The 25,485-nt window shown below is 33.5% G+C and overlaps 1 protein-coding gene across 4 annotated transcripts in view; it reads left to right on the top strand.

The window, feature by feature from the left end:
- Utx (Utx histone demethylase) overlaps window positions 1–25,485 on the top strand; it is a 420,122-nt gene that overhangs the window by 118,771 nt on the left and 275,866 nt on the right. For all 4 annotated transcript variants that reach the window (XM_073968616.1, XM_073968617.1, XM_073968619.1 and 1 more), the window contains one exon: window positions 19,948–20,123. In XM_073968616.1, coding sequence (XP_073824717.1) covers window positions 19,948–20,123 — 176 coding nt within the window. The remainder of the gene's footprint in view (window positions 1–19,947; window positions 20,124–25,485) is intronic.

Here is a 25,485-nt window from a genome sequence, read left to right on the forward strand (position 1 = left end):
GGAAGCTGAAGGTAAGTAATTTTATAATATTTATATATCGACACCTCCAAATAATAGTATGCTAAGTCTAAAAGGTGAGTTTTGCAGGAGAAGCTCTCAAAGTTTGGAAATTTCTTTGACCTTCAGTACTATGCTAAGTAAATATTTGTTTATAACTTCTGTTCGGATTGTCCGATCATTACCAAAATTTGACAGAATTTAAGTTCAAGGACGTTAAATATAAAAATGTAAAGAACTTGAAAACATGCTAAGTCGACTTAGCATACTATTGTTTGGAGGCGTCGATATATCGTTTAATCAATAATCGTTTTAATCAAATTTTGCTTGTCTCTATACTTTGACAATTGTGGTTCTACACTCTATTTTTGTATTTTTTAGACGACCTCTTCTTCAGAAACGAAGATTTGTTTAAAATTTGGAAGCAACATGGCACAATTGCTAAGAAACAAAAAAACATCTTAAACTATGTACTACAAAACTGTAGTGAAAACAATCCGTCAAAGGAGTATTTAAAATATTTAGAAAAAGGAGTACGAATTTTTTGTCTCACTTTGAAGAGAAAATGGGAAGAAAGTAGAAGATATTTTAGCCCCACTAGACTTTCAAAGATAAGGAAGCTGTGCACTACATCAAGTGATCCAGTTAAACTTTCAGCAGCAGAAGCACTTGCATTTTTCCTGGAAAATAATTTTTCAAAACGCCAGTACTGCAACATACGCAGGGAAAATAAGCAAAGAAATTGTGATATATACCCATCTTATAAACGTCTGCTCGCTGAGAAAAACGTATGTAGACCCAAAAATGTACATATTCGGGAAAGTGTGGCCAAAGTTCCTCTACAAAATCTATTAGATCATACTGCAGCAAGAATAGTTGAAATGCAAAAAGATGTCATTGTAGCTGCAATAAATACGGATAAAAGCAAATCAATTTCTGCGGAGTTAATATTGAGCTATGGATTTGACAGTAGTACTGGTCAAGCTCAATATAAACAAGGGGTTTCCGACCCAAATACAAATGATTCAAGTCTTTTAGCAACAACTGTTATACCATTAAGACTCACAGACTCCAAAAACCGACCATTATGGTGCAATATCACCCCACAATCTACTCGATTTTGTAGACCCATAAAATTGAAATTTGTTAAAGAAACAAAAGAAGTTATTTTAAAGGAAAATTCTTTTTTGAATGAGGAAATTGAAAAATTGACAAACGTGACTTTTCAAATCGAAGGATCAATGACAATCGAAATAAAATTTAGATTGTTTCTTACTCTAATCGATGGAAAGGTTTTAAATGTCTTAACTGGAACTAACTCAAATCTTGCATGTCCTATATGTGGTGCCACATCAAGTGATTTTATAAAAATCAAGGACTACAGTTCAGAAAAATTTGTTGCGAAAGAAAACAACCTTAAACATGGAATGAGCCCACTTCACTGTCGTATTCGATTTTTCGAATTTTTATTACATTTGGGGTACAAATGTGAAGTACAAAAATGGCAGATTAGAGGGCAAGAAGACAAAGAAAATGTTTCTAAAAGGAAGCAAAAAATTCAAAACGACTTCTGGACAGAGTTTGGAATTCGCGTTGACGTTCCCAAAGTTGGTGGTTTTGGTTCCACTAATGATGGTAACACATCCCGTCGTGCTTTTGGTAGTTACCAGAAGTTTGCTCAAATTATCGGAATTAAAGAAGAGCTTGTTTACCGCCTTCATATAATTCTTGTATGTTTAACATGTCAATTTCCCCTTGATTTGGAAAAATTTGAAAAATACTGTTTCGAAACAGCTAAATATATTCAGGGCCATTATCCTTGGGTAGCGATGACACCAACAGTGCACAAGGTCTTGATTCATTCTAAGCAAATAATGCTTGTTGTTGTTGTTGTTGCTTGAAAATAATGAATGTTGTGTTGCCAGTTGGATGTTTTGGAGAGGATGCTGCTGAATGCAGAAACAAAATATATAAAAATGACAGATTATTACACGCTAGAAACAGTAGTCGTGTCAATAATCTCACAGACGTATTTAATAGAGCATTGGATACATCTGATCCACTTATATCATCTATACGCCTAAACGCCCGCTTACAAGAAAGAAAGCGGTTAAACCTGCCATCTGAAGTAATCGAATTGTTAGTTTGTAAACTAAACGATGAATTACGGCCCGCGAATGATACTGATTGTGATGAAACCACAGACGAAGAATTCGAAGAAGAATATGGCGATGAAAATATAGTTCTGGAAAACGAAATATCTACATATATTCAATAATTAATTAATTTAAAACTTAATAGAGTTCTTTTATTTTCTTTACTTAATAGTATAAAACAACCTTCTTAAGCCTGTTTTAAGTCATACTTTTATAAAAAGAGTAAATTTTGAATTATGTTTACAACATTTTATTTTGTTTTACAACTCATGTTTGTACTAAAACATCACATTTTGTACCCTAACATTTTGTATGCCTTTGCATATCTAAAAACCTAATAAATAGTACTATATTGTACCTTATGATTGCAGAAACGCGTTTTAACGGATTTGCAATAAATATTAATATTATTATAATAAATATTAATCTATTTATAAACGAAAAGTATACATTATGTTGTATTAAATAATTTTGGCCAAAAAATTTGAATTGGGACAACTGTGCATCGTAATGGAGGCAGCGATTGCAAGTTGCTTCAACAAAAATCAAAGTGATTCGATATCAGGTCTTAAAGTGAACTTATCCGAAATTTTGTGTGGGAGTTAGCGGATGGAGTGGACAAATATAGTCCATATTTGAACCTGATCTATATCTGGTAGATATATTAGGATGTGTAAAGTATAGACCAATTCGCCGACTCCCTTCAAGAGATACCGTACGAACAATTTTCCCCGAACATTTTTGAACTTTTGTGGGGGAGGTAGCTGAAGGAGTGGACCGATATGGCTTATCTTCAAACTTAAACTATGTTTGGACAAAATATTACTAAGGCCAAATTTTGGACCGAATCGGCAGATCCGTTCGAGAGTTATCTTGCACTCCAACCACCTCACACGGTGTCGTAGGGGTTTTTTTTTTGCATCTTTCAGGCTGTTTTCTCATGAAGTATGGACTTGCCCCTGATGAAACTTGTACCGTCGTATGGAGGGCAGTGAATACAAATTTCTACAACAAAAATCAAAGCGATTCGAGAGATGGCCCTAAACTGAACTTTTCCGAAATTTTGTGTGGGAGGTACCCGAAGGAGTGCACCTATTGAGTCCATATTGAAACCTTATCTAAGTCTGGAACACATTTCACGATGGGCAAAGTATGGACCAAATCGGTTACTCCCTTCAAGAGTTATCGTGCGCACAAATTTTCCGAACATTTTCGAACTTTTGTGGGGGAGGTACCGGAAGGAGTGGACCGATATAGCCCATCTTCGAACTTAAACTAAGTTTGGACAAAATATTACGAAAGCCAAAATTTGAACCGGATCGGTTTATCCGTTCGAGAGTTATCGTGCGCTCCAGCCAGCCAGACAGACCGACAGACAGACGGACGGACATTGCTCAATCGACTCCAAATTGTCTGAAACACATTTCGTCCAAACATACTTGGGGTCTAAAACCATTATTTCGATGGGTATAAAAAGTGTAAGCACATGTGCTTTTTTCGATCTACTCCTCTATTATACCAATATTGTATTAATGGACATGCGTTATCATCAGTAGAATCATACGTTGATCTTGGACTTCTGATGGATACGAAGTTAAATTTTATAACCACATTACTATGGTAAATAAGGCTTATGGTGTTTTGGGTTTTATAAAACGTTGGGCGAAAGAATTTTTTGACCCATATGTAACTAAACAATTATACACATCTCTTGTTATGTTCTGTTGTATGGGATCCTCATTATAGAATCTATTCTGATAAAATTGAATCTTTACAGAAACAGTTTTTACTTTTTGCATTACGAAATCTACATTGGAGTAGTGACTTTGAATTGCCCTCTTATACTAGTAGACTAAAACTTATCCGGTTACCTACCTTAAAAAGTAGACGTATAATTTAGAAGTTGTTATTGGGCTTTTATGGTCACATTTTTTTAATGATAATAACCATAAAGCATAAAAGCCCAATAACAACTTCTAAAATAACATCAACATTGGTCAACAAAAAATATATCAGTAGACGTATAATGTTTAATGCTATTACAACTCTGAAAATATTGAATGGCTTAGATTTTCAACGTTCAAACTATGCAATGTGTGATCCCCTCTATAGAATGTGTGTTGACTGTAATTCATTATATAGTATTACAGATTTTGGAATGAGCACAGACATTATTAAATCTAGAATAATTATGTTTTTGAATGAGTAGTAAATTATACAATATATATGTACACAGTCTTACATAAGTACCCAGCAAAATTTGACGGAAGGGGTTCTTTGCGATGACGTGATTTCATGTCATCTTTTGCATTGGTTCAATGGAAGTCGTGGAAGATCCGATCTTTTCATTAGGATTTGAACCAATGCAAAGGAAGTCGTGAAAGATCCGATCTTTTCATCAGCATTTGTACCCATTCCATCGATCCAATAGAGATGATGTTTGTGTTTTTATTTACACACCTGTTTATTTTCATTTTGGTATGTTCCAGTACTGCAAAAATCTACTAATTTTTACTATTTTTTCCGATAACATAAAGGAAAAATTGTTATCGTAGTAAAAATAAGTAGATTCTTGCAGTTTCTGGAACAGACCAAAGTTGTTAGAACTGTCGTCGTGATGTTGTCTTACATTTGCTGCATATCAAACAACTAAAACTTCTAAACAATTGGTATTATATGAAGTCCCAACCATCGAGCTAAAAATAGAATCGGACTGCACACATTGCTATTTTAGAAGTTCCCTTGTCTGTTCTAAATCTGACATAGAATGAAATCAATCAAATCTCGCTTCTTGGAATTTGAAAAAAAGTCCGAAACGAAAAGGAACAAGAATCTGAAAATAAAGAAGAAACTACTTTTGAAAAGAAACAATTAAAAAAATAAAGTTTCAGTGTTTTATTTAGAAATGCACTTAGAACTAGAAAATAATTTGTCGCTTAGCATCAATAAATATATTCTTTCTCATGATGGAATCTCTCAAATAAAACGCTTGCCGTTTAATTGTGCCACCATTTATCATTTAAATGCAAGCGTTTTATTTGAGAGTTTCCATCATGAGAAAGAATATATTTATTGATGCTAAGCGACAAATTATTTTCTAGTTCTAAGTGCATTTCTAAATAAAACACTGAAACTTTATTTTTTTAATTGTTTCTGTCTGTTCCAGAAACTGCAAGAATCTACTTATTTTTACTACGATAACAATTTTTCCTTTATGTTATCGGAAAAAATAGTAAAAATTAGTAGATTTTTGCAGTACTGGAACATACCAAAATGAAAATAAACAGGTGTGTAAATAAAAACACAAACATCATCTCTATTGGATCGATTGAATGGGTACAAATGCTGATGAAAAGATCGGATCTTTCACGACTTCCTTTGCATTGGTTCAAATCCTAATGAAAAGATCGGATCTTCCACGACTTCCATTGAACCAATGCAAAAGATGACATGAAATCACGTCATCGCAAAGAACCCCTTCCGTCAAATTTTGCTGGGTACTTATGTAAGACTGTGTACATATATATTGTATAATTTACTACTCATTCAAAAACATAATTATTCTAGATTTAATAATGTCTGTGCTCATTCCAAAATCTGTAATACTATATAATGAATTACAGTCAACACACATTCTATAGAGGGGATCACACATTGCATAGTTTGAACGTTGAAAATCTAAGCCATTCAATATTTTCAGAGTTGTAATAGCATTAAACATTATACGTCTACTGATATATTTTTTGTTGACCAATGTTGATGTTATTTTAGAAGTTGTTATTGGGCTTTTATGCTTTATGGTTATTATCATTAAAAAAATGTGACCATAAAAGCCCAATAACAACTTCTAAATTATACGTCTACTTTTTAAGGTAGGTAACCGGATAAGTTTTAGTCTACTAGTATAAGAGGGCAATTCAAAGTCACTACTCCAATGTAGATTTCATAATGCAAAAAGTAAAAACTGTTTCTGTACAGATTCAATTTTATCAGAATAGATTCTATAATGAGGATCCCATACAACAGAACATAACAAGAGATGTGTATAATTGTTTAGTTACATATGGGTCAAAAAATTCTTTCGCCCAACGTTTTATAAAACCCAAAACACCATAAGCCTTATTTACCATAGTAATGTGGTTATAAAATTTAACTTCGTATCCATCAGAAGTCCAAGATCAACGTATGATTCTACTGATGATAACGCATGTCCATTAATACAATATTGGTATAATAGAGGAGTAGATCGAAAAAAGCACATGTGCTTACACTTTTTATACCCATCGAAATAATGGTTTTAGACCCCAAGTATGTTTGGACGAAATGTGTTTCAGACAATTTGGAGTCGATTGAGCAATGTCCGTCCGTCTGTCTGTCGGTCTGTCTGGCTGGCTGGAGCGCACGATAACTCTCGAACGGATAAACCGATCCGGTTCAAATTTTGGCTTTCGTAATATTTTGTCCAAACTTAGTTTAAGTTCGAAGATGGGCTATATCGGTCCACTCCTTCCGGTACCTCCCCCACAAAAGTTCGAAAATGTTCGGAAAATTTGTGCGCACGATAACTCTTGAAGGGAGTAACCGATTTGGTCCATACTTTGCCCATCGTGAAATGTGTTCCAGACTTAGATAAGGTTTCAATATGGACTCAATAGGTGCACTCCTTCGGGTACCTCCCACACAAAATTTCGGAAAAGTTCAGTTTAGGGCCATCTCTCGAATCGCTTTGATTTTTGTTGTAGAAATTTGTATTCACTGCCCTCCATACGACGGTACAAGTTTCATCAGGGGCAAGTCCATACTTCCTGAGAAAACAGCCTGAAAGATGCAAAAAAAACCCCTACGACACCGTGTGAGGTGGTTGGAGTGCAAGATAACTCTCGAACGGATCTGCCGATTCGGTCCAAAATTTGGCCTTAGTAATATTTTGTCCAAACATAGTTTAAGTTTGAAGATAAGCCATATCGGTCCACTCCTTCAGCTACCTCCCCCACAAAAGTTCAAAAATGTTCGGGAAAAATTGTTCGTACGGTATCTCTTGAAGGGAGTCGGCGAATTGGTCTATACTTTACACATCCTAATATATCTACCAGATATAGATCAGGTTCAAATATGGACTATATTTGTCCACTCCATCCGCTAACTCCCACACAAAATTTCGGATAAGTTCACTTTAAGACCTGATATCGAATCACTTTGATTTTTGTTGAAGCAACTTGCAATCGCTGCCTCCATTACGATGCACAGTTGTCCCAATTCAAATTTTTTTGGCCAAAATTATTTAATACAACATAATGTATACTTTTCGTTTATAAATAGATTAATATTTATTATAATAATATTAATATTTATTGCAAATCCGTTAAAACGCGTTTCTGCAATCATAAGGTACAATATAGTACTATTTATTAGGTTTTTAGATATGCAAAGGCATACAAAATGTTAGGGTACAAAATGTGATGTTTTAGTACAAACATGAGTTGTAAAACAAAATAAAATGCGGTAAACATAATTCAAAATTTACTCTTTTTATAAAAGTATGACTTAAAACAGGCTTAAGAAGGTTGTTTTATACTATTAAGTAAAGAAAATAAAAGAACTCTATTAAGTTTTAAATTAATTAATTATTGAATATATGTAGATATTTCGTTTTCCAGAACTATATTTTCATCGCCATATTCTTCTTCGAATTCTTCGTCTGTGGTTTCATCACAATCAGTATCATTCGCGGGCCGTAATTCATCGTTTAGTTTACAAACTAACAATTCGATTACTTCAGATGGCAGGTTTAACCGCTTTCTTTCTTGTAAGCGGGCGTTTAGGCGTATAGATGATATAAGTGGATCAGATGTATCCAATGCTCTATTAAATACGTCTGTGAGATTATTGACACGACTACTGTTTCTAGCGTGTAATAATCTGTCATTTTTATATATTTTGTTTCTGCATTCAGCAGCATCCTCTCCAAAACATCCAACTGGCAACACAACATTCTGCATTATTTGCTTAGAATGAATCAAGACCTTGTGCACTGTTGGTGTCATCGCTACCCAAGGATAATGGCCCTGAATATATTTAGCTGTTTCGAAACAGTATTTTTCAAATTTTTCCAAATCAAGGGGAAATTGACATGTTAAACATACAAGAATTATATGAAGGCGGTAAACAAGCTCTTCTTTAATTCCGATAATTTGAGCAAACTTCTGGTAACTACCAAAAGCACGACGGGATGTGTTACCATCATTAGTGGAACCAAAACCACCAACTTTGGGAACGTCAACGCGAATTCCAAACTCTGTCCAGAAGTCGTTTTGAATTTTTTGCTTCCTTTTAGAAACATTTTCTTTGTCTTCTTGCCCTCTAATCTGCCATTTTTGTACTTCACATTTGTACCCCAAATGTAATAAAAATTCGAAAAATCGAATACGACAGTGAAGTGGGCTCATTCCATGTTTAAGGTTGTTTTCTTTCGCAACAAATTTTTCTGAACTGTAGTCCTTGATTTTTATAAAATCACTTGATGTGGCACCACATATAGGACATGCAAGATTTGAGTTAGTTCCAGTTAAGACATTTAAAACCTTTCCATCGATTAGAGTAAGAAACAATCTAAATTTTATTTCGATTGTCATTGATCCTTCGATTTGAAAAGTCACGTTTGTCAATTTTTCAATTTCCTCATTCAAAAAAGAATTTTCCTTTAAAATAACTTCTTTTGTTTCTTTAACAAATTTCAATTTTATGGGTCTACAAAATCGAGTAGATTGTGGGGTGATATTGCACCATAATGGTCGGTTTTTGGAGTCTGTGAGTCTTAATGGTATAACAGTTGTTGCTAAAAGACTTGAATAATTTGTATTTAGGTCGGAAACCCCTTGTTTATATTGAGCTTGACCAGTACTACTGTCAAATCCATAGCTCAATATTAACTCCGCAGAAATTGATTTGCTTTTATCCGTATTTATTGCAGCTACAATGACATCTTTTTGCATTTCAACTATTCTTGCTGCAGTATGATCTAATAGATTTTGTAGAGGAACTTTGGCCACACTTTCCCGAATATGTACATTTTTGGGTCTACATACGTTTTTCTCAGCGAGCAGACGTTTATAAGATGGGTATATATCACAATTTCTTTGCTTATTTTCCCTGCGTATGTTGCAGTACTGGCGTTTTGAAAAATTATTTTCCAGGAAAAATGCAAGTGCTTCTGCTGCTGAAAGTTTAACTGGATCACTTGATGTAGTGCACAGCTTCCTTATCTTTGAAAGTCTAGTGGGGCTAAAATATCTTCTACTTTCTTCCCATTTTCTCTTCAAAGTGAGACAAAAAATTCGTACTCCTTTTTCTAAATATTTTAAATACTCCTTTGACGGATTGTTTTCACTACAGTTTTGTAGTACATAGTTTAAGATGTTTTTTTGTTTCTTAGCAATTGTGCCATGTTGCTTCCAAATTTTAAACAAATCTTCGTTTCTGAAGAAGAGGTCGTCTAAAAAATACAAAAATAGAGTGTAGAACCACAATTGTCAAAGTATAGAGACAAGCAAAATTTGATTAAAACGATTATTGATTAAACGATATATCGACGCCTCCAAACAATAGTATGCTAAGTCGACTTAGCATGTTTTCAAGTTCTTTACATTTTTATATTTAACGTCCTTGAACTTAAATTCTGTCAAATTTTGGTAATGATCGGACAATCCGAACAGAAGTTATAAACAAATATTTACTTAGCATAGTACTGAAGGTCAAAGAAATTTCCAAACTTTTAGAGCTTGTCCTGCAAAACTCGCTTTTCAGAATTAGCAAACTATAATTTGGAGGTGTCGAACGTCCTTTAACTTAAATTCTGTCTAATTTTGGTAATGATCGGTCAATCCGAACAGAAGTTATAAACAAATATTGACTTAGCATAGTACTGAAGTACAAAAAAATTTCCAAACTTTGAGAGCTTCTCCTGCAAAACTCACCTTTTAGACTTAGCATACTATTATTTGGAGGTGTCGATATATAAATATTATAAAATTACTTACCTTCAGCTTCCCGAATCATAATATTTTTCGTTTCACTTTTATATATTCATTCAATCACAACACGCAACAAAAAATGTATATTTTACAGTAAACAGTCTGATTTATTTTTATACAAAAAAGTGACAACTTTGACACTGCGCCTACTAAAGGCAATTAACGCTTTTTAGCAAAACCAATTATTTTCAAAAAAATAATGTTGGCCAAAAATCGGGGCAACTGTGCGACGTTTTTATACTAAAATTGATTAATAGGTTAATCAAATGTCCCAAAATATCCATTGAAATGTATTTTCGCCAAAAACAGCGAAAATTAATTAAATAGTGAGGCGCCGTTGTGGGAGGTCTTAACCAAAATATTTGGTACAAACAGTTTATACTTTCCATGAAGTCAAAATGCAAAGTTAGAGCCGAATCGGTTAAATAATATCGCTAAAATCTTTAAAATATCTTAAATCGGACGGTACGGCTATGTCACAGTGTGGGCCAATTTTCAAAAAATGTTGCAGAAATGTTTTTTATACTATTAAAACCTTAAATATCAATTTTAAGAAAAATCGGATGAAACTTTGTCTTTATCCCACATTTTCAGTTCAATACTATATACAATAAAAACATCAACATTGCTATTTTAAAAGTTCCCTTGTCTGTTCTAAATCTGACATAGAATGAAATCAATCAAATCTCGCTTCTTGGAATTTGAAAAAAGTCCGAAACGAAAAGGAACAAGAATCTGAAAATAAAGAAGAAACTACTTTTGAAAAGAAACAATTAAAAAAATAAAGTTTCAGTGTTTTATTTAGAAATGCACTTAGAACTAGAAAATAATTTGTCGCTTAGCATCAATAAATATATTCTTTCTCATGATGGAATCTCTCAAATAAAACGCTTGCGGTTTAATTGTGCCACCATTTATCATTTAAATGCAAGCGTTTTATTTGAGAGTTTCCATCATGAGAAAGAATATATTTATTGATGCTAAGCAACAAATTAGCGGTATTCACTCATGGTGGTAAAGTGGCATTGTAGATATTGTACATATTGTTAATATTGTAGATCTACAAGTGTTTACAATACCACAACAACAAAATACATGAAAGTTTAATTTACCACAGGGTTGTTAATTTACTCGACTTAAAAGCATTGTAAACATTCCATTGTACTTTTACAAGGGTGTAGAACAGCTGATTGTTTTGCCATCACTTTGTTGTGAGTTTTATTGTATGTCAGAGTTTTGTGGTAGAAAAATGGGAAAAATAAAAAGAATGAAAGAATGGAGGCAAAGAAAAAAAAACAAATTTTTATGAAAAAAGTGTAATATAACTGAAACTAAAAGATAGATTTACGACGACGTTAAGATGTTTGATTTGTTTACAAATTCACAAAAAAGATTGAAGATTAAATATTCCTTACTTATTACTTTATTTTATATTAATTTTGTTATATAAACATTATAATGTAGTATACAGCTTAAGGTCGAAAGACTAGGCAAATATGAATTGAAATAAATAAAAAAATAAATAAAAGACGTTCACACTTTGTTGTAAAAAACCCTAGTACATATAGTACATTAACAAGAGTTGTAAATCTACCACCATGAGTGAATACCGCTATTATTTTCTAGTTCTAAATGCATTTCTAAATAAAACACTGAAACTTTATTTTTTTAAATTATTTTTTATTTTTAACTTTTTAGTAAATAAATTTTTTTGACCACTGAGAACAAAATTATAGTCAACTAGCGGACCCGGCGAACTTCGTCTCGCTATAAGGAATAAAATTTCATACAAAAAACTCAATTTTCGATTTTTCCAATTTTCCGACTTTTCCAGAGAGATTTTCCAAAATTTTCTTCCGTAAAGACCTTCTCCTCGAAAATACGAATAACTGACAAAAAAATTTTACAGAAATCGGCCTAGCCGTTCTCATTTTATGAATTACTATACATTTTTTACACCATTTTTATATATATAGATTTAGGCCAAAAATTTAGATAAAAACTTTAAAATGCCTAAAATCGTACTACACGATTTTAGGCATTTTAAAGTTTTTATCTAAAGGCTATACCAAAACCTGGACTTACGTCCTTATTTTTGGTGGGGAAGTTTCTATACCATTGGCGACTCCAAATGCCAAGTTACAGCCAATTCTGGGTAAAAATGAAGATAAAATCCTTAAAACACTTGAAATCGGGTGCTACCACTATATGGGGGCTATATCAAAACCTGGACCTATGTCAACAATTTTTGGTGGAGAAGTTTCTGTACCATTTGGGACTCCAAATGCCAAGTTACAGCCAATTCGGCCTCAAAATGAAAATAAAATCCTCATACTACTTGAAATCGGGTGGTACCGCCATAAGGGGGCTATACCAAAACCTGGACCTATGTTCACAATTTTTGATGGGGAAATGTCTGTATCATTGGAAATGCCAAATGACAGCTAATTCGCGCAAAAATGAATATAAAATCCTCAAAATACCTGAAATCGGGTGGTACCGCTATAAGGGGCGGTAGGAAAATTGACCCATATTCATGTATTGCCATCCAAATCTGGAAAGTGCGCAAAGTTTCAGTTCGATTGGTCAACTGCAACTGTGTGGAAAATGAGTTACCAGAGTTGAAATGCAAGTTAAATAAAACACCGTTAAAACACTGGAAAATGGACCAATATTGGTTTTGGTTTCATATTCACGTATTGTCATCTAAATCTGAAAAGTGTGCAAAGTTTTACTTCGATTGGCCAACTGCAACCCATTTAAAAACCAGTTACCAGATTTGAAAAGGGGGTTAAGTTAGACACCGTAAAAACACTGTAAGAATGGACCAATATTGGTTTTGATTTCATATTCATGTATTGTCATCCAAATCTGAAATGTGTGCAAATTTTAAGTTCGATTGGTCAACTGCAACTGTGTGAAAAATTAGTTACCAGATTTGAAAAGCAAATTAGATAAAACACTCTAAAACAGTGTAAAAATGGACCAATATTGGTTTTGATTTCATATTCGTGTATTGTCATCCAAATCTGAAAAGTGTGCAAAGTTTTAGTTCGATTGGTCAACTGCAACCGTGTTAAAAATGAGTTACCAGATTTGAACTAAACACACACCAAAGCAAGTTAAATAAAACACTGTAAAAATAAATTAATTAAGCATAAATGGTATTTTCCATAAAAAGTCTCTCCTCCCCGTTCGTTACATTTTGTTCTTAGAGATCCCTAAAGCAAACCGGGTTGTAGATCCCTACATATTTCCGTCACTAAACAAAAGAGTATAAATTACCAAAATGTTATAAAATAACAAAATTATAAAATAAAAGTAATTTACGAAATAAAAATACTTAAAGGAGTGCATTTGGAGTCCATGTCGAAATCTGAACTGGTGATGGGAAGATAATTGAAAAAACCTTTTGTAAGATGAAAGAATATGAGTTGCGGAGAACGGAGGAAGTAATCTTTTGGGTTGCAGCGGTGGTGATTACATTGCAATTTTGGATGTAAACTTTTGAAAAACTAAACTGATCAATTAATTGTAGTTATTTCATGAATTCGTTTGAATTAATAAATAATTTTGCTTTTCATGAAAACCATATTTCAATACAGCATTTCCATTTCCCAAACAATATGAAAATTTCATGCCAAGGGGTTGGTGAAAATGACATGCCAAAGCATTGGTTAAAATGACATGTCAAAGCATGGGTGAAAATGACGTGTCAAAGCATTGGTGAAAATGACATGTCAAATCATTGGTGGAAATGACATGCCAAAGCATTGGTGGAAATGACATGTCAACGCATTGGTTAAAATTACATGCTTAGGATCCAGAAAAGAACGTCATCTTTTGGGGTCCACGCTCATATAAAATTCATCGATGAAGATGCTAAAAAGATGACATGCTAGATCACTTGCACCCATGATTGAATGTCATCTTTGGCATCGAACATTTTGCTGGGTATATGTACGCCCCATAAATCTCGGGTCTTAGAAAAAGTAATGATATTTATGAAATTCCAAGTACACAGGTTTATTTCGTCTCACTAATAAACAATATTTAATACAACAAAAGTATATTCCATAATATAACTAACGGTACATTTTAAAAAAACCAAAAAAAATGACACAAAAGTATACCTACGCCCCAAGGAAATATGAGTATTATGGTACAATTTATGGAATTAGCAGCAAAATTTATACATTTTATTGTTTTGGCGAATGTGTCTGGGTGTCCGAGATATATTTTAGAGAAAAAAAAATAATTTTTGGGTGCTAAATGCCGTTATTTAATGTCAAACTTCTTGTACAGATCGTTAAAGCCGACCCTTGCTGACTTCTTTCCGTTTTAGGTATTTGAGTATACCAAAGCCATTATATTAGTGTCAGATTATAGATTTTGAGATTCTAGAAAGCTTTTTAGTTGACCTTGTGGATAACACGCCTTCCTGGGTGTTGATAAATTGAATTGAAGACCTTGAATTGTGTTTTAATATGGTCTCATATAATCCTTGGACACCAATTGAATCAGAAAAGACTGTGTAGTTAACTAGCTGACGCAGTTGCGAAAATTTTTGCTGTAATTCACGAGACGGAAATTTTGAATGGAGTGGGGTCCAGTTGGAGTCCATGTCGAATGCTGAACTAGTGATCGGAAGGCAACATAAAAAACCTTTAGGATGATGAAGCAAAATCAGATGCGCTTGGATTAATTGGAGAACGGAGAAAGTAAATTCAAATGTGATTGAATTTAATGGACCGAACTTAACGCTTTTCCTACTTGTTTAAATTATTTTTAAAGACTGCAAACAGTAAATTTTGGCTAATGAATGCATAAATTTCTATAATTTTTTTTTAATTCTAGTTTTATTATTTCTCAAACGAGTGCAAGGGAGTTTTCACAATTTTTCTTGTTATTTTCTGTTAAAAATGCTGAGATTTTTTACTAATTTGTATATAGATATTGTTGACCTTTGATCAGCAATTTTTGTTTCCATTTGTTCGGCTTAAGGTCAGAAAATTAAAAACAGAACATTTTGGACTGCCTAAAATCCACAAAGATGGAACCCCTTTGCGCCTTATATGTTCATTCTTAAATTCTCCGACGTACGAACTTTCGAGGTATATGGCTAAAAATTCTGAAAATTCTGACCACTAATTCAAAATACAATATCAAAGACGCGATAGATTTCAAATCAAGAATAAACAAACAACGGATTGAAGACGATGAAATGTTAATATCGTTTGATGTCGTCTCCCTGTTCCCTAGTATCCCAGTTAACTTAGCTATTAATACGATAAAGGAAAACTGAAGACCACACACACACATCCCAATGAACCTTTTCATTGAAATTTTATCTACCTGTATTAAGGATGCAAGATATTTTTTATATAAGGACAAGGTATTCGAGCAGTTAAAAGGGATGCCAATGGGATCACCAATCTCACCAGTTATCGCCGATATCATAATGGAAAAACTTCTCGATGATTCCTTGGCAAAACTGACTATAAAACCCAGGATTCTAACTAAGTATGTAGACGACATATTTTGTATCATTAAGAAGAACGAAGTAGATACAACTTTGAGCACTCTTAATACTTTCCACAAACGGTTACGTTTCACCATGGAAGGTGAAACTAATAATTAATTGCCATACCTTGATTCCATAATACGTAGGCAGAATAATATATTGGTATTGGACTGGTAACAAAAACCAACTGCCTCCGGCAGACTCATAAACTATCATTCAAAACACCCTCGTAGAATGAAAATCAATACTACGACAAACTTTTTCAACAGGGTACTGAATATAAGTGACAAGAAGTTTTACAACAAAAACAAAATGAAAATAAGAACCATTCTAAAAATGAATGATTTTTCCCACTAAAACTATTAATGGCTTAATTAAACACGTCGAAAAAATATACAAAAGGCCAACATACATTCCAGGCTTTTCTGAACGATTTCACATTCCAATTTATTTAATAATGGAAAATACCAATTAGCTTTCAAAAGCTCCAATACCAACAACAACTTCTTTAGTCAAACTAAGTCAAAAGTACCAAATGAAGAGAAGTCTAATGTGGTGTATAAAATCAAATGCAATGGTGACGGATCCAATATATGTAAACAGACATATGTTAGAACAACAAAAACAAAACTAAAGACCAGGCTCAGTACCCATAAATCTGAAGGCTAAAAACAAGCCACTGGAGCAAAAAACAGCTCTTGCAGCCCATTGCATCAAAGAAGGACACACGCCCAATTTTAAAGACGTAGATATCCTAGCGCAGGAAAACAATTACAAACGCAGATTCATTCTAGAAATGTTGCATATTGTGAACGTACCTGCTGAAAACAGAATGAATTATAAGTCTGAACAGAACACAGTGCGCAGATTTATAGGAATACAATTGAAAAACACCAAAAAACTTTAGTTGGAAAGTTAATGTAGCAAAAGAGGATGAAAAAGCGGTTGCAGTTTAACAACAAATAATACTAAAATAAAGTAAATATTGTTATATGATTGTTTTATTTATCCCTGATGATGGCTATCGAAGATAGTCGAAATATCGGAAATAAAACATAAACTAAAAACCGAAAAATTTTCTGTTTTTAATTTTCTGACCTTAAGCCGAACAAACGGAAACAAAAAATGTTTACTAATTTTATTTTTCTTCTACAAACCGATAACATACAAAACTGACAATGTGTACTGTACTTTTGAGTACTCGTTTCGAAACAACTCGATATCGAATCACATAATTAGGCCACTGTTTTTGTTTTTTTGTAGGCATCTCTAAAGCAACTGTTTATAAATTCCCAGCAAAATTTGACGGAAGGGGTTCTTTGCGATGACGTGATTTCATGTCATCTTTTGCATTGGTTCAAAGGAAGTCGTGAAAGATCCGATCTTTTCATTAGGATTTGAACCAATGCAAAGGAAGTCGTGAAAGATCCGATCTTTTCATCAGCATTTGTACCCATTCCATCGATCCATGTTTGTGTTTTTATTTACACACCTGTTTATTTTCATTTTGGTATGTTCCAGTACTGCAAAAATCTACTAATTTTTACTATTTTTTCCGATAACATAAAGGAAAAATTGTTATCGTAGTAAAAATAAGTAGATTCTTGCAGTTTCTGGAACAGACCAAAGTTGTTAGAACTGTCGTCGTGATGTTGTCTTACATTTCCTGCATATCAAACAACTAAAACTTCTAAACAATTGGTATTATATGAAGCCCCAACCATCGAGCTAAAAATAGAATCGGACTGCACACATTGCTATTTTAAAAGTTCCCTTGTCTGTTCTAAATCTGACATAGAACGAAATCAATCAAATCTCGCTTCTGGGAATTTGAAAAAAAGTCCGAAACGAAAAGGAACAAGAATCTGAAAATAGAGAAGAAACGACTTTTGGAAAGCAACAATTAAAAATAAATTAATTAAGCATAAATGGTATTTTCCATAAAAAGTCTCTCCTCCCCGTTCGTTACATTTTGTTCTTAGAGATCCCTAAAGCAAGCCGGGTTGTAGATCCCTACATATTTCCGTCACTAAACAAAAGATTATAAATTACCAAAATGTCGTTATAAAATAACAAAATTATAAAATAAAAGTAATTTACGAAATAAAAATACTTAAAGGAGTGCATTTGGAGTCCATGTTGAAGTCTGAACTGGTGATGGGAAGATAATTGAAAAAACCTTTTGTAAGATGAAAGAATATCAGTTGCGGAGAACGAAGGAAGTAATCTTTTGCGTTGCAGCGGTGGTGATTACATTGCAATTTTGGATGTAAACTTTTGAAAAACTAAACTGATAAATTAATTGTAGCTATTTCATGAATTCGTTTGAATTAATAAAGAATTTTGTTTTTCATGAAAACCATATTTCAATACAGCATTTCCATTTTCCAAACAAGACATGAAAATTTCATGCCAAGGGGTTGGTGAAAATGACATGCCAAAGCATTGGTTAAAATGACATGTCAAAGCATGGGTGAAAATGACGTGTCAAAGCATTGGTGAAAATAACATGTCAAATCATTGGTGGAAATGACATGCCAAAGCATTGGTGGAAATGACATGTCAACGCATTGGTTAAAATGACATGCTTAGGATCCAGAAAAGAACGTAATCTTTTGGGGTCCACGCTCATATAAAATTCATCGATGAAGATGCTAAAAAGATGACATGCTAGATCACTTGCACCCATGATTGAATGTCATCTTTGGAATCGAACATTTTGCTGGGTTGTATCCAACGGAGTGCATTTTTCCAATGCAAAGGAAGTCGTTAAAGATCGGATCTTTTCATCAGCATTTGAACCTATGAAAAGGAAGTCGTGAAAGATTCGATATTTTCATCAGCATTTGAACCCATTCCATAGATCCAATAGAGATGAATTTTGTGTTTTTATTTATACACATTTTTCTAAATATATAAGATTAATTATTTACAATTCGTAGACTCGAAATCAAAACCAACGTTGTTAAAACTCTCGTCGTAATGATAATGTCAATGCGAAGGGTTGGTGAAAATGACATGCCAAAGCATTGGTGGAAATGACATGCCAAAGCATTGGTGAAAATGACATGTTAAAGCATTGGTGAAAATGACATGTTAAAGCATTGGTGTAAATGACATGCTTTGGATCCAAAAATGAATAGCATCTTTTGGGGTCCACGCTCATATAAAATTCATCGATGAAGATGCTAAAAAGATGACATGCCAGACCATTTGCACATGATTGAATGGCATCTTTGGCATGGAACATTTTGCTGGGTGAAATCATAACTCCACATTCACAACTTCCAAAATTTTTTGCTGGGATAAGACACGATTGACAAGAAAAAGCGTAACAAAGAGAAGAAATGTTTTGATTTGTTATTGTTCAACAGCTTGTTTGACCCGATGAAAAGATCGGATCTTTTACGACTTCCTTTGCATGGGTTCAAATGCTGATAAAAAGATCGGATCTTTCACGACTTCCTTTCCATTGGTTCAAATGCTAATGAAAAGATCGGATCTTTCACGACTTCGTTTGAACCAATGCAAAAGGTGCCATGAAAACACACCATAGTAGGAAACCCCTTCCTTAAAATTTTGCTGGGTAAGATCTGGACTTGTACCGTGTCACTTTTTTTTGTGCCACTTTACATCAGTCATAATTTACGTCGTTGACTAATTACCTCAAGTGCAATTTCGCATACAAATACAATTCTTCTTTTCCTTGCGGCAATTGTCAGTTTGTTGGTGAGAGAGGGTGTTGAGAGACAAAGGGTTACCATATGCCTCACCTCTCTCTCAATTAAACTGACAATTGCCGAAAGAAAAATTGTCTAATATAAATAAAATAACCCTCAATAATGTTTGCGACAGTTTCTGAGTATTTTAGCCATGTAAAACTTCTCTATAAAGTGACGTCGTAAGACACGCCGTTCGGATTCGGCGATAAACAGTAGGTCCCATATTATTGAGCTAATATGAATCGGGGTGCACTCATTGATATGGCAGAAGTCTCTCCTGTCCCGTCTGACATGTTTGTGGAACCTTTATATATATAAATATGGACTAATGAACACTGCCCTTTGTCTCCTTTGTCATCGTGTTATAAGAAACCTTTACATCTTTGAAATGGTGTTATAAAAAACCTACTTTGAAATTTATTTCACCAAAATAAAAAAACTAAAAATGTTTAAAGATGTAAAGGTTTCTGCAATAATATTTTGCAATAATATTTATAATGAATTTTTTTTATTTGCAGGTCTATAAGAGCTTTCCAAGAGATACTGTATATGAATTCACACTATCCGTGCTCAAATGATATACATCTACGTCTTGGATTTATGCACAAAATTCTTGGGAATTACAAGTCATCTATAAAACATTACACACTTGCTCTGATAGATGCGTCGCCATGTACATTTACGAAACAACTAAGTAAGTTATTCTATATACAATACGAATACGAATTTTATTCGTCACTTTGCCTCATCTCAGATCATGAATGAATTTACTTAGACTTTCTCATAAATGTTACCCCGTCCCATATCTATAAGTTTACACAATTTCGGCGACTTTTCTATTGTTAAAGTTTATCCCAGCTGGATTTTTTTTTCTTTTAAATATTGGCTTAAATCCAAGACTAACGTCTTCAATCTGTTCTAAACCTCTGTTGAGCTGTTGGGTTAACTTCTAAATTATATATTTTTTTCTGTTTGAGAATACGTCTTTGAATTAAAAGTTGGGATGGACATCCAATAACCCACATTAATATTTTGGTTGTAATGTTGACAAAGTCAAACGCCATTACATTTTTTTATGAAATGCCACGACTAGTCTTAAGAACTGTAAATATTGATACGAATTGTTTCCTACCTGAATAAATTAATGTTGGATCTCGTATATGAAATTTATCTTTGAGCATCATTATGTTCTAGTTAGATCGGGGTTCTCAAATATACTGAGACCCATATGGGGGTTCGTAAGGAACCCGTGGGAGGGCAAGGGGTACCTATGAACACCTAGCGGTACCCAATTTCAACAAAAAACATTTCAGCGCCTTACAAAACAATTATAATTCTCTATTTTTGTTTTTTATTTTTTATTATTTTTTTTTGTATGTAGTCGTGAATGGCCGATTGAGCATAGCGGGTACATAAACCAATATCCATGCCTCATGTCATCTTCGCCTAATCGATGCACTGTCCCACACAGCGATTTTAAACGTTACAAATTCTAATTCGCTCTTAGATTTCTTTCTTGTCAGTAACCCCGAGGCTGTTTTGGTATCTGATCAATTTATATGTCCTGGCATATCTGACCACTCTTTGATTTTTTTTATCAAATAATACCCAGCAAAATGTTCGATGCCAAAGATGCCATTCAATCATGGGTGCAAGTAAGCTGGCATGTCATCTTTTTAGCATCTTCATCGATGAATTTTATATGAGCGTGGACCCCAAAAGATGCTATTCACTTTTGGATCCAAAGCATGTCATTTACACCAATGCTTTGACATGTCATTTTCACCAATGCTTTGGCATGTCATTTCCACCAATGCTTTGGCATGTCATTTTCACCAACCCTTTGCAATGACATTATCATTACGACGAGGGTTTTAACAACGTTGGTTGTGATTTCGAGTCTCCGACAACATCAAACCTTTTGTAAATAATTAATCGTATATATTTAGAAAAATGAATATAAATAAAACCACAAAATTCATCTCTATTGAATCGATGGAATGGGTTCAAATGCTGATGAAAAGATAGGATCTTTCACGACTTCCTTTGCATGGGTTCAAATGCTGATGAAAATATCGGATCTTTCACGACTTCCTTTGCATTGGTTCAAATGCTGATGAAAAGATCGGATCTTTCACGACTTCGTTTGAAACAATGCAAAAGATGCCGTGAAATCACGTCACCGCACGGAACCCCTTCCTTCAAATTTTGTTGGGATAGGATGGTGAACTCTGCGCAGGAATATACACAGTCTTACATAAGTATACGTACGCCCCATAAATCTCGGGTTTTAGAAAAAGTAATGATATTTATGAAATTCCAAGTACACAGGTTTATTTCGTCTCACTAATAAACAATATTTAATACAACAAAAGTATATTCCATAATATAAATAACGGTAAATTTTACAAAAACCAAAAAATGATACTTACAAAAGTATTCAATTGGTGTCCAAGGATTATATAACACCATATTAAAACACAATTCAAGGTCTTCTGTACGTAATTTGAGCCAAAAATTCCGAGGAATCTATTAACTTCCTGAGATATCCCAGGAAAAATGTGAATTTATCGACGCCCAGGAAGGTGTGTTATGCACAAGGTCAACTAAAAAGCTTTCTAGGATATCAAAATCAATAATCTGACACTAATATTGTGGCTTTTGTGTACTCAAATACCTAAAACGGAAAGAAATCGGCAAGGGTCCCCTTTAACGAGCTATACAAGAAGTTTGGCATTAAATAACGGCATTTAACACCCAAAAATTATTTTTTTTCTCTAAAATATATCTTGGACACCCAGACAAATTCGCCAAAACAATAAAATGTATACATTTTGCTGTTAATTCCATAAATTGTACGATAATACTCATATTTTCTTGGGGCGTATGTATACTTTTGTAAGTATCATTTTTTGGTTTTTGTAAAATTTACCGTTATTTATATTATGGAATATACTTTTGTTGTATTAAATATTGTTTATTAGTGAGACGAAATAAACCTGTGTACTTGGAATTTCATAAATATCATTACTTTTTCTAAAACCCGAAATTTATGGGGCGTACGTATACTTATGTAAGACTGTGTATGTATTGTTTATGGTGCAGTAAACCAGGACATACTGTATGATCATATTTCTTCTGTCGATGTTTCCGCACTATATAATTCTCTTGATGTCGATATGCTTTTTAGTAGTTTTGAATCTTGCATTAGTGAGAAGTTTATAGTATTTTTCCTGTTGAAAGGATACCTACATTTCGACAGAATAATGACTGACTGGTACAAATCAAGAGAGATTGATTATTTCAACTCCTTGCATGATATTGCTTTTTGGGAGTATGCGAGAAACAAAAGTAGTGTAAATTGAAAATTTTTTTAAACAAATAGATCAGCCCATTCAATGCTATTTGATAGTGCAAAAAGTAGTAAAGAATGGCGTAAAGTCTAATGGCGTATCTGCTGATAAATGTTATGATTGCGATGTGAGTCCTGATGAACTTAATGGTATCTTTTTTTGTAACCAAATTAATATTAACACACCTTTTCAATATAGTACTATGTTTACTTTTACGAAATCCACTCGATTTCATCTGTCAATTCCTTTGTGTATACGCCAAACGAAAACTCATCTGAAATCGATTGGATTTCATTTGACGTTTGAGCAATGAAATTGACAGTTGAAATTGAGTGGATTTCGTTAATGTAAACATAGTATAACCCTGATCCTGACTATGGCATATTCTCATTTCGTTGCATTAGAAATGGATAAAGCTTTTATGTCTATTAAGTCTAATGCGGCTGGCCTTGATGGTTTATCATTAAAGTTTTGGATGCGTATTTATACCGCGATCTCGGGGCATTTGCTTAATTTTATTAATGTCACTGTAACGATTTCAACTTTCCCAACGGCATGGAAAGTATGTAAGATTTTTCCTATTTTAAAGAAGGGAGCTGTTCATGACCTTAACAATTTTCGAACTATCTCTATACTGCCAGTTTGCTCCAAAATTGTGGATTACAGTCTTAAATTTCAGATATCTGCCTTCATAGATACTAATTCTTTCCTTCGCGATGCGCAATGTAGCTTCCGTAGAAACAAAATTTCGGCGTCTCTACTGCTTGATTTAACGGATCGCGTACGGGCCAATTTTGTAGGTACGAAGCTCAATGTCTTAGTTGCACTTGATCTGGATAAAGCTTTTGATCGTGTCGATCTTGCGTTATTGCTAACCAAATTCAGTGATTTGTATGGTTTCTCTAACAGTGCCTGTAAGCTCCTTATGTCTTACCTAATGAATAGAAAGCAAGTCGTAAGTGCTGTTGCACAGTGGATGCATTTCTTTGGGACAATGAGGCAAAAATAGTAAACATTGGTATATCATCTTAAAACTTTATGGACTATGTATTTATCACTACAGAAGAATCATAACAAATTTTGAGAACGATCGGACATGCTTAAGGTATCCTTTCGATGCTAAAACCATGCATATACATTAGGCCGGGGCGATATGAAAACCTTAATGGGTCCTTCGCGTTGAACTTGGCAAAAAAGTCCTCTGGACCATATGTCTACGATGAAAATCGAACCTCCCGATTTTGACTTGAAGTTTTTTATTTGCGTTTTTTGGATATTTTTGCATATAACAGCCAAACCATTGAGATCTGCTATCCAACACAAAGACCAAAATTGTAGCCAACACAACAATTAAGACCTCTCTAGTATATCGCAAAGGTAATGGAATGCTCCTTCAGACAGTTTTGGCCTTGAGAATGTGCAAACTTTTCGGAAAATGTCGATAAATGGCACTGTGCAAAATTCTATCGTGTTGGGATCCATGGACAACGAAAATGCCTTTAGTTTGTTTGGGTCACTTCGTTTTATTTTTTATAACGGTAAAAGTATTGAAAATCTGGGTTTCTTACATTTTCAAATTTAAACGGGCATATCTTCTCTTTTTCACAACAGATTTCTATTGATCTCTCTTCCTTTTAAAGGAGTGAATAATATCTTTCGAACTTGTTATTAATTTTTAAGTCGGTTAACAAATGAATAAGTTATCGTGGTTTAAGTCTGAAAACCCCCACAAAAAACTATAACTGAATTTCTCACAATTTTCAAAAAAATATTGAACAAAACAAAAAAACATTATCAGCCCTATTCTGAACGCATGGGAGTTAGGAATTTTTTCCCATTCCCACATTTTCGTATTCGGAATAAAATTTTGTGGGAGTTTTTTTTCCCATTTTCCATCATACATTCTCTATCTTGAATTGTGGGAGAATTTTGTGTCTTTTTGTGGGAAAAATCTCCCCAGCAAACAGTGTGGGAGTTTGAAAAAAAATTTCAAGAAATTTCATATTTTTATGAAATTTCATATTTTAAGACACCTACACGACAAAATTAAAAAAAAACGATCTCACGATCTCTTTTTGAGTGTCAAATGTCTGTAGCAGTAAGCAGCATTGTCGGTGTATGCTTACTGCTACAGACATTTGACACTCAAAAAGAGATCGTGCAATATGCAAAAGTAACTCAGTGCAATATTAACCGGCGACGATGATAGTGAATCCTATCAAAGTTTTTAAGTTTACTTGACTTTAGAATTTTTACATGTAAGCGATCTCAGTGTCAGAATGTATCTTTTGTGTTTGTTCTTATTATTAAGTCGATAGCTGTGATACCAATATTAAGAATAATAATTATTTTGTAGATTCCCTGAGGATGCAATTTATACAATTGCGAAATATTGGAAAAATAAAATAAATAAAAATCCACATTGATCTAAAGCTCAAAAAGTTTTATTTCTAACATAAATGAAAAAGGTCGAATAAAATCAACACTTTCAAATTATAATACGGAGAGCACGCCGATAACCAACAACATGATCTACAAAATCATCAAAAACAGAAATAACATCAAACACAGCTTGAACAAACACAAAAACACAAAGGTGAAAATTGCAAAAACCAAGTGTTCATTAACATTTTTGATTAGATGTCGCAACAATGGAATTATTCCTAATTTTATTAAAAATGCCATCAAAAATATTTATAATAT

Source organism: Musca autumnalis, unplaced genomic scaffold (genome assembly GCF_047663935.1).
Source record: "Musca autumnalis isolate F117 unplaced genomic scaffold, ASM4766393v1 scaffold_2, whole genome shotgun sequence".
Classification (NCBI taxonomy): domain Eukaryota; kingdom Metazoa; phylum Arthropoda; class Insecta; order Diptera; family Muscidae; genus Musca; species Musca autumnalis.